Below are 10,413 nucleotides of genomic sequence, written 5' to 3'. Positions count from 1 at the left end.
TGAAATGAATAACATTATATTACGATCTTGTTTTTGATGATTGTAATAGGTTGATTTATTCATTTAATGATTTTAGTATCATTTTTGTTAGTCGTTCTGCGAATAGTGTTGCCCATAAACTTGCAAGGACATCGTATTCTATGTCAGGACTGATAGAGTGACATACTAGTCATCCAAATTTCATTGTTTAATCTTTGTATTCTGATTCTATTTAATATATGGTCGTTTCTCTAAAAAAAACGTTTAATTCTAATTTTTTTAAACATAACTAAAAATAAAAATACTAATAACTTAATTAATCCAAAGACCATAAAAAAAGTGTTTGGTGTGGTGATGCTTTTTGAGAAACATAATTTGAAGAAGTCTAGTGGCATATTTGTAAATAAGAGAGAAGTGAAAGTCAATAATTGAAATTTGTTTAATTATAAAACCCTTAGCTGTTCTGTTCTGTTGCTCTTAAGAGAAAAAGAATATAGAGAGAGACTTACCAGAGTCTCTGCACACCCAAACAAACAGACAATTTTCACACCCATTTCCCATTTTCCCATCAAACAAACACCCATAGAGAAAATTTCAAAAATCAAAACCCTCCATTGAAGAAAGAAACTCACAAAATCCTGCAATCAAGAAGCTCTCAATCAGTCAGAGAGAGAGAGATTTTCCATTTCGATCTTCATCTTCTCCAAAATCTGTTTCAAAAATGGCAGATTCATTAACATCTCGTTCATCAATCTGGATTTCCGCCGTTCTATCCATCATGATCTTGATGGCAACATCAACATCCACCGTCGAATCGAGTGGGGACCACGGGAGCTACCTAGGATGGGTACCTATCAGATCATCTCCCTCCTCCTCCTGCAAAGGTTCAATATCAGAGTGTTTGGCCAGTAATGGAGGAACAGTAGTGGGGGAGGAGGAAGAGGAGTTTCAGATGGATTCAGAGATCAGTCGGCGCATTTTAGCTACCACCAACTACATCAGCTACGGTGCGCTCCAGAGGAACACTGTCCCCTGTTCCCGGCGCGGCGCTTCCTACTACAATTGTCAGCCCGGTGCTCAGGCCAACCCTTACAGCCGCGGCTGCAGCGCTATCACAAGGTGCAGGAGTTGATTTCTTTCAATTTCTTCATAATATATATTTTTAATTATTTATTTTACCCCATTTATTTGATGGTCTTAATTTCTGTTATTAATGAAAATATTGTTCATTTCTCATAAATTTATATTGTAAAAGATTATTGTTATTTTGTTCTTCATTTTTTTGGAAATGTTTTTTTTTTTATTTATATATTTGCCATTTTTTTTACATTATTCTTTCAGTAATTAGGACTAAATAAAGATCTACATTATTCCTATTATTTCTTGAATAATAGGAATTTTTATTTAAATTCTTTTTACTTCCATCATGCAGAGGTAATTTTGCTAAAATTAGATTTTTGGAGTCAATTTTTTTTTTCTTTATATATACAATTGCATAGGATTTGCTTTAAAGTCTATATATTGAAGGTCAATTTTTTTCATAGTACATTTTTCCTCCTTGATTGATTGATTGATTTTTGGAGTAAAAAATATTAGGATTTGACGATGGAAGATTATTTGATGCTTTTTTCGGATTCGTTGTTGTTTACAGTTTGTTGTTGAAAAATCAGAGGTTATACTAACCAAACACCTAAAATTCTCTTTTAGAGAAAATTGACTAAACAAATATCTCTTTAGTTTCTTTTTTTTAACCGTAGAATAAAAGTGTTAATTGAGAGTGAAAAATAATTATTGATAGCTATTTCGAAAAGGATATCAATCCGTTTTGGCTGGCTAACAGTAACCGTTTACGGCAATAACAGTTGTAGATACAAAGTTTTATTCTCTTTTCATAGTTAATTTTTATTGTTTCACTTCAAATAATAGATGTAAAGTGTTTGATTAGGATCGATAAATGGTTGTTTTTAATTATTTTTGAAGAAAAATCAGCTTATTTTTACTATTTTTTTACTTATAAAGGAAGATTAATATTGACCGAAATTCTCCTTCTTATGTGGTATACCCATAATCTTTGTGAATATCAAGGTGTAGATAGGGATGACAATGGATAGAGTATCCGCGGGTAATATCAATTCTATATCTTTATTTGTCTCGCTCTATTACCTTAACGAGTATACTTTTTTGAATCTCGCGAATTCATCTCATCTAATTTGCGGATACCTGCGGGGCAACCTTAAACGTTAAAAAACAACACATAAAACAAATAAATTATAAATTTAACAAAACATAATCTTAATAAACCATTCACAAATTTAACAAACATTTTAAATTATTCAAAATATCGAGAAAAAAATTCAAGAAATTAAAAAAAAAAACTAAAAATAAATATTTTATTTTATGCAATGATAATCTTTATTTTGATATATTGCAGGTACTCGAAAGGATAATTTCATACCTGTCTCGTACCTATCATGAGTAATATTTTGGATTTCATACTTTTCCAAATCTTTCTACACCTGATTCTGCTAATTCTAATAGGGTCGAATAATACTAGTTTCACGAGTGTTCTTACCCTATTCCGTCTCCAGATGTAAGTGAAGCCGTTTTACCATTAAACCGAGGTTTCTTGACTAATTAATATCAGTAACAAAACCTAAATTTGATTATTATAAATTTTAAAATAATTAATTGATTTATGATATTTAAGTAAGTAAGAGAAATGTAAAAACTGAGGTTGGTGAATTTTTATAATTAAGTGAAAGAAATTATGTTTTTCAAAATTGAGTATCAATCAAAGATTCTGTTGCTGCCTTTTTCTTTTTGGGATGAAAGAAAAGTAAAAGGAGTAAAGCAAAAATTGGTTTGTTGTATAAAATATTTTATTTGTTTTTTGGTTGGTGTGAAGGCCAAAAATTAAAATAAAATTGAATGATTAAGAAAGAGGGGGAAACTATATTAATATAACAATATTCCTCTCAGCTGTGATGCACCTAATTAGGGTAAATTACATTCATGGCCACTGAACTTTATCCATTTTAATATTATGGCTATTGTACTTAAATTCTTAATAGTATTTCCACTGTATTTTATATTTTTTAACATCGATGGTCACTCAATGCTTTAAAACGACCGTTGACAATCTCAAAATAAAAAATTCGAAGAGTAAAGAACTTTAACTTTTGAATTTTTTTATTTTGAGATTATTTAGGTATTGTTTGGTTAGGAGAGAGTGAATTTTTAGAGAGAAAATCTCAAAAAATGTGATTTTAGAAAATAAAAAATGTGATTTCATGGTAAATATCGTTCTGGACAACTTTAATTCATTTTAAGGTTAACAGTCATTTTAAGAAGGGATAAATTACACATATGCCCACTGAACTTTACCATTATAACATTGTCGCCACTAAACCTCAATTCTTAACAGTATGACCATCGAACTTTACACTTTTTAATACCGGTAGTCACTCAATGTCTCAAAATGATCATTGACGGCCTCAAAATAAAAAATTCGAAGAGTTAATAATATTTTAAGAAACTTTAATTCTTACAAAATTTCATTTTGAGGTCATTTAGGTGTTGTTTGGTTAGGAGGGAATGGATTTCTAGAGAGAGAAATCTCAAAAAATGTGATTTTGGAAAGTAAAAAAATGTAATTTCATGGTAAATATCGTTCTGAACAACTTTAATTCTCAAATATTTTCATTTCAAGGTTATTAACAATTATTTTAAGTAGTTAAAATGGCCACCAATATTAAAAAATATAAAATTCAGTGGCCATATCGTTAAGAATTAAAATTCAATGGTTATAGTGTTAAAATGGATAAATTTTAGTGGTCATGGATGTAATTTACACCACCTAATTAGGTAGAAACTTTCTTATACAATATTTGGGCTTAATTTACACGTCTGCATTTATTTATTTTTAATTTATACTTTTACCTTTGGGGCCCTTTATTTATATTTCAACCTATTATATATTTGAATTTATCAATTTATACCCTTCAACGTCTTTATCTACTGACTTGTCACCTATTATTAGTAAAGATTAACAAAATATTGCACGCTATGTCATCAAATAATGATATTAAAGGTCTAAATTGACAAGTTTAGATGTTGATAGATCCAAATTGATAAATTGAAATACGTATAATAGGTCAAATATAAGTTCAGAGTGTCAAATGAGAAGAATTGTAATTTCCCATATGTAATTATATATTAAATCCACTATTTACAAGGAAAATTTACTTTAATACGAGATATTTGATACAATTATGATTTTTATTGCAGTTATAATTGTATTTAATATATAAATCACGTAATACGATTAACATGATAAATACCATTCTTTAGTGAAAGTTTATATCATATATATAAACGAATATAAATACGGATTATCAGATTACCTCTCGTAGCTAGCGTAGAAACCTATTGAGTTAATTGCAGCGAAAAAATTAGGTAATTCAACTTAATTAAACTACTTAGTAAACTCTTTTTGGCCAACCGACTTATTCGATCTAAGCCTACACGATCTAATTTAGCATACCATTAAAAACATCATTTTCTTTATTATATATAGGAGAACAAATAGTAAGTAGGGAACATCATTTCCTAACTCAATATTTAGAACAGTCAGACCATTCATAACCCTCACTAGAACTATGAAATATACTTTTCTAAACACAACATTAGAACTACTGCCCTTAAGATAATATTTGAGTCCTAAGTTCAACATAGTTATAACAGAAAACATATTTCTTTAAATCTCGAGAACCAATACGATATAATGTGGGGGAAGGGTCCAACTACCATGTCCAACTACCATGCAGAATTGATCTACAAGTTTCGACCTCTCATATTTCAATTCTTGAGTTGTTGTCTACATATATAGGGATGGCAACGGGTAGGGTACCCGCGAGTAATGTCATTCCCAAACCCTTACCCTTTTATTTTTTAATTACCCGTACCTGTCCCATTACCCTAACGGGTATACTTTTTGCATCTCATACTCTTCCCATTTAATTCGTGGATACCCGCGAGTACCCTTACCCGTTAAGAATCAATAAATAAAAAAAAAAATATATAAATTTAACAAACTATAAATTTAATAAATCATCAATCTAAAAATTGAATAAAACGAACCTTAATTAATAAGAATAAAGTAGCTTAGTGGTATCACTCAATTGTTGAAAAATAAATGGTTGGGGTTTAAATTTCACATCTTACATCTAAAAAACAATGATATTTATTAATATAATTTTTTTTTATGACGGGTAACGGGTACCGGGTACGGGGTACCCTATGGGGTATTCCCATACCCGTCCCATTACCCTAACAGGTAATGATTTTGATCTCATACCCGTTCCATACCCTTTTATACAGGGTACGGGTAGTCCCATTAGGGTCGGGTAGTGTCGGGTACCCGCATGTACACTACCCGTTGCCATCCCTATACATATATCCTTCTTGATCCGACTAAGACAACTTAAAACTTGACGGAAGAATCTCGACCCTTTATCATGTGGTATATGATACTTTTGAAACAAACTTGCAACCTATTGCATGATTCCCTTAAAAGGCCTTTGAACCATTTCACTCGTGAAATATTTGACTTCTTGTTCCTTTTCTATGTCATCTTCTGAAGCTCTTTTAGCTCGTTTTTTACTTATACTAATGAAGTGCTTATGCCTTTTGTCTTGATCATTGTGAGTTATTTTCAATTGAATAAATCGATCTAAATTGATGGTAGACAATCCTACTCAAGTTTGAGGTGGCTAACAACATCATTGAAAGTCTTGATTCTTTGTATATGTTAGGTGAATCTTGGTAATGCTCCTAACTATTAGGTAAGGAAGGAATATCAGTTTGGACCTTCTGCTTATTGGTCAATTTGTGACCAATATCATTAAGGTCAATGGTCATATTTGAGGTCACCCTTAAAGGTTTCAACGTAGTATGATTGTGACATTTTTGGTAAGTGTCGATCGTCCAAGAATAGAGCTATTTGAGAGTCGTGTCTTTGTGTTTGTCCTTCAAAGCAGTCTATAGATGCTTTTATTCTCACACTCACAAAACTTATTAACGATGATAATATAATTATATTAAGCAAGATGATTCGAGCTATGGAATCCTTTTATTTTAGGCGACATGAGTCTTTTGGTCCCTTCTATGCTTAATTATGGCTCTTTTACGTGTTTAGTCATAACTAACTCCAAAGGCTATGTGAGCCTTTTGCTCTTCTAGAGCATATTGAATTTTAATAATACTTTTAGATTTAAGTATCTCTGCATGAAGATTTAAATTTTTGTTCAACAACGACATATTTTTGAAGCTAAAACAATTATAGAAGATTGGTCTAGAATATAAATTTTAATTGCATGAGTTAACTTCAATATGAAATGAGAGTAGCAGAGTCTCAAATTACCTTTTACAGTCTAATTTTCTAACTAGCTATTTATGCATAGAGAACCAAGTTACAGGATATAATTTGTCTTGTAACGTATTACAAGAGTGTTGTTAATGTGTTGGGCTTTGCCCATTTATAATTTATGAAATTGGTCCATGTATGTGTCTTTAAGTTTTTTCAAGTGAAAAACATCCCACATTGCTTTCAAAGCACTTGGTGGAGATGTTTGTAAGGAAGGTCCTCACATGCTTGGGGTGTGCCCCAAGGGGTACCCACTTTTGTGAAAGGGTGAGGACCTATCTCTTTGGTTGACCACCACACACGCGCGCGCCGTCCGACCGACCGGACCGGGTTGGTGTGGTGTAAAATGATTAATTTTTTATTAAAAAATTATTATTATTATTTTTAATTTCGGAAATAATTTTTTATTTAATTATTTATATTTTGATTCAGTCTTTGTGAACGTTATTCACAACGTCTACTTTGCTCTGAACGTGTCTTCACCAACCCGTGTCTTCATCAGAGACTGCCTTCATATACAATTCACTTTTCATTCATTCTTTATCTTTTCGAAAACTGAGCAAGTTAAACAGAGAGTGTATACAGAACGATTTTCGTACGGTGCAATACGAAAATCGTATTTAAGAGGGCTGTTTTATCCTGGAGGCGACCGGAGTTCATACTGTTTGCTAAATTCCGGCAGTTCCGCGAACGTCTTAAAGAAAGCGACATTGTCCGCGACTCTGCCCATTTAATTTTGTTCGGTTTGTTCCTATTTTCTGAGTTCGAGCTACAACAATTTTAAGACGATTCAATTACTGCTGATGGCTACCGAACAATCAAATGGGATTGCTGAGATTAACAACCCATTCCGGTTTGAAGGAGCTCATTTCCGAAGATGGAGACAGAAGATGTTGTTCTACCTCACAACAAAGAAGGTAGCTTCTGTTCTGACTTCGGAAAAACCAATTGTTCCTGAAGATGGTGACGAGGCAGATGTTCGTGCTGCTGTTCGTGCTGCTGAGAGATGGACAGAAAATGATTTTCTGTGCAAAAATTATATACTCAATGGACTGACTGACGATCTGTATGATTACTACACTGCTGAAGAAAAAACAGCAAAAGAAATTTGGGAAGCTCTGCAGAGGAAGTATGACACTGAGGAGGCCGGATCGAAAAAATACGCTGTAAGTCGCTACCTCAAATTCCAGATGACTGATGACAAGTCAGTGGAAATTCAATCTCATGATTTACAGAAGATAGCACATGAAATTATTTCAGAAGGTATGCCTTTAAACGATCAATTTCAAGTTGCTGTCATAATTGACAAATTGCCTCCTTCGTGGAAAGATTTTAAAAATATTTTGAGGCACAAAACAAAATAATTTTCGATGGAAAGTTTGATTACTCGCCTCTGAATTGAGGAGGAAGCTCGAAAACAAGATTTAAAAGAGGAAGTGCTTATTGTTTCTAATAGCACTAAAATGTCCACTGCGGTTCTGAAACCCACTCAAAAGAATTTTAAGAATCAGAACCGCAAACCAATCGAAAACCGCAACACCCGAGTTAATTTGAATTGGAACCTTCAAAGGAACCAAAATAGGCCACATCAACTACCACCTAGAAATGATGCTGCTTTCCTATGCTTTAATTGTGGGAAACCAGGTCATATGACACGTAAGTGCAGGAACAGGCCAAACACTACTCCTAGTGTTAACCTGACTGAAGAGCAACATAACTTTGTTGCTATGATTTCTGAGATCAACCTCATAGGTGGATCAGATGGGTGGTGGGTAGACACTGGTGCTTCTCGCCATGTTTGCTATGATAGAAGTATGTTCAAAACATACAGTGCTGTGACCGAAGATAAGAAAGTGTTATTGGGTGATTCCCATACCACTATTGTTGCTGGAATTGGTAGTGTGGAATTGAACTTCACATCTGGAAAAACCTTAACTTTGAAGGATGTGATGCATACTCCAGAAATGAGAAAAAATTTGGTTTCGGGCTATCTACTCAACAAGGCTGGTTTTACTCAGACTATAGGAGCAGATTTATTTACTTTAACTAAGAACAATGTATTTGTAGGAAAAAGTTATGCTACTGAAGGCATGTTTAAGTTGAATGTTGAGATTAATAAAGTGAATGCTTCTGTTTACTCCTTGTGTACTTTTAATGTTTGGCATGCTCGTTTTTGTCATGTTAATAAGCGAATCATTAAAAATATGAGTAACTTAGGATTAATTCTAAAATTGAATCTGAATGAATTTCTTAAATGTGATTATTGTAGTCAGGCAAAAATCACAAAAACACCTCATAAATCTGTTGTTAGGGATTCTGAACCTCTAGATTTAATTCATTCAGATATATGTGAATTAGATGGAAAGTTGACTAGAAATGACAAACGGTACTTTATAACCTTTATAGATGATTGTTCTGACTTTACTTTTGTTTATCTTATGAAAAATAAAAGTGAAGCGTTTGACATGTTTAAGTTGTTCATAGTTGAAATAGAAAATCAATACAATAGGAAAGTTAAGAGACTTCGTAGCGATAGAGGCACAAAATATGGTTCTAGCCTGTTTATTGATTTCTATAAAACACATGGTATTATACATGAAACCACATCACCTTATTCACCAGAAATGAACGGAAAGGCTGAAAGGAAAAATAGGACACTTACCGAATCTGTAGTAGCTATTATGCTTAGTTCAGGTGCCGCCTCACATTGGTGGGGAGAAATCCTTTTGACTGTTTGCTATGTGCTAAATAGGGTCCCTAAATCCAGAAGCAAAATCTCTCCTTATGAGATCTTGAAAAATAAAACGCCTAGTCTATCATATTTTAGAACTTGGGGTTGTTTGGCTTATGTTAGGATTCCTAACCCTAAGAGAGTCAAACTTGCTAGTAGGGCTTATGAATGTGTGTTTATTGGATATGCTATGAATAGCAAAGCATATAGGTTCTATGATTTGAATGCAAAAGTCATATTGGAGTCGAACGATGCTGACTTTTATGAAGATAGATTTCCTTTTAAGTTGAGAAATAGTGGGGGTGCATCATATAGTAGCATACCTGCTACTAGACCTATAGTACAAAAAGAGATTGAGGAATCTGAACCTAGGAGAAGTAAGAGACCTAGAGTATCTAAAGACTTTGGTTCTGACTTTTACGCTTTCACAGTAGAAGAGGATCCACTTACTATACAAGAAGCCTTAACCTCATTAGATGCTGATTTATGGCAAGAAGCCATTAATGATGAAATGGACTCACTTGAGTCAAACCAAACTTGGCACTTAGTAGAGTTACCACCAGGTTGTAAACCAATAGGTTGTAAATGGATCCTTAAGAAGAAACTGAAACCTGATGGTTCAGTAGATAAGTTTAAGGCTCGCCTTGTAGCTAAAGGCTTTAGACAAAGAGAAAATGTTGATTTCTTTGATACTTATTCACCTGTCACTAGGATTACGTCCATACGTGTTTTGATTGCTATTGCTTCTGTGCAAAATCTAGTAGTGCACCAAATGGATGTTAAAACTGCGTTTTTTAATGGTGAACTAGAAGAAGAGGTTTATATGGATCAACCTGAGGGCTTTGTAGTCTTTGGTCAAGCCCATAAGGTATGTAAGTTAGATAAGTCTTTATATGGGCTAAAACAAGTACCTAAGCAATGGCATGCAAAATTTGACAACTTGATTATTTCAAATGGCTATAAGGTGAATGAAAGTGATAAGTGTATCTACTATAAATATGAAAATGGTCTTTGCACCATTATATGCCTATATGTCGATGACTTGCTTATTTTTGGATCTAATATTCATGTTGTAAATGTTGTTAAGTCAATGTTGTGTGAGAACTTTGACATGAAAGATCTAGGAGAAGCGAACGTCATTCTTGGCATAAAGATAACTAGGTCTGAAACTGGAATTTCTTTAGATCAATCTCACTACGTTGAGAAGATACTAAAGAAATATAACTACTTTGACTGTAAACCTGCATGTACACCTTATGACCCTAGTATAAAAATTTTT

The 10,413-nt window shown here is 33.0% G+C and overlaps 1 protein-coding gene across 1 annotated transcript; it reads left to right on the top strand.

Annotated features, from left to right (window-relative positions):
• Nucleotides 1-455: 455 nt before the first annotated feature.
• LOC136207208 (rapid alkalinization factor) lies at nucleotides 456-1,256 on the top strand. Its single transcript, XM_065998521.1, has one exon. It carries the CDS (start codon nucleotides 701-703, stop codon nucleotides 1,109-1,111), a length of 411 nt encoding a protein of 136 aa, XP_065854593.1. The 5' UTR covers nucleotides 456-700; the 3' UTR covers nucleotides 1,112-1,256.
• Nucleotides 1,257-10,413: the final 9,157 nt, after the last annotated feature.

Source organism: Euphorbia lathyris, chromosome 9 (assembly GCF_963576675.1).
Source record: "Euphorbia lathyris chromosome 9, ddEupLath1.1, whole genome shotgun sequence".
Classification (NCBI taxonomy): domain Eukaryota; kingdom Viridiplantae; phylum Streptophyta; class Magnoliopsida; order Malpighiales; family Euphorbiaceae; genus Euphorbia; species Euphorbia lathyris.
This window is presented reverse-complemented; position numbering and strand designations above follow the sequence as displayed.

Coding starts and splice junctions, on each gene's coding strand:
- LOC136207208 (XM_065998521.1), top strand. CDS start 701: ATGGCAGATTCATTAACATCTCGTTCATCAATCTGGATTTCCGCCGTT.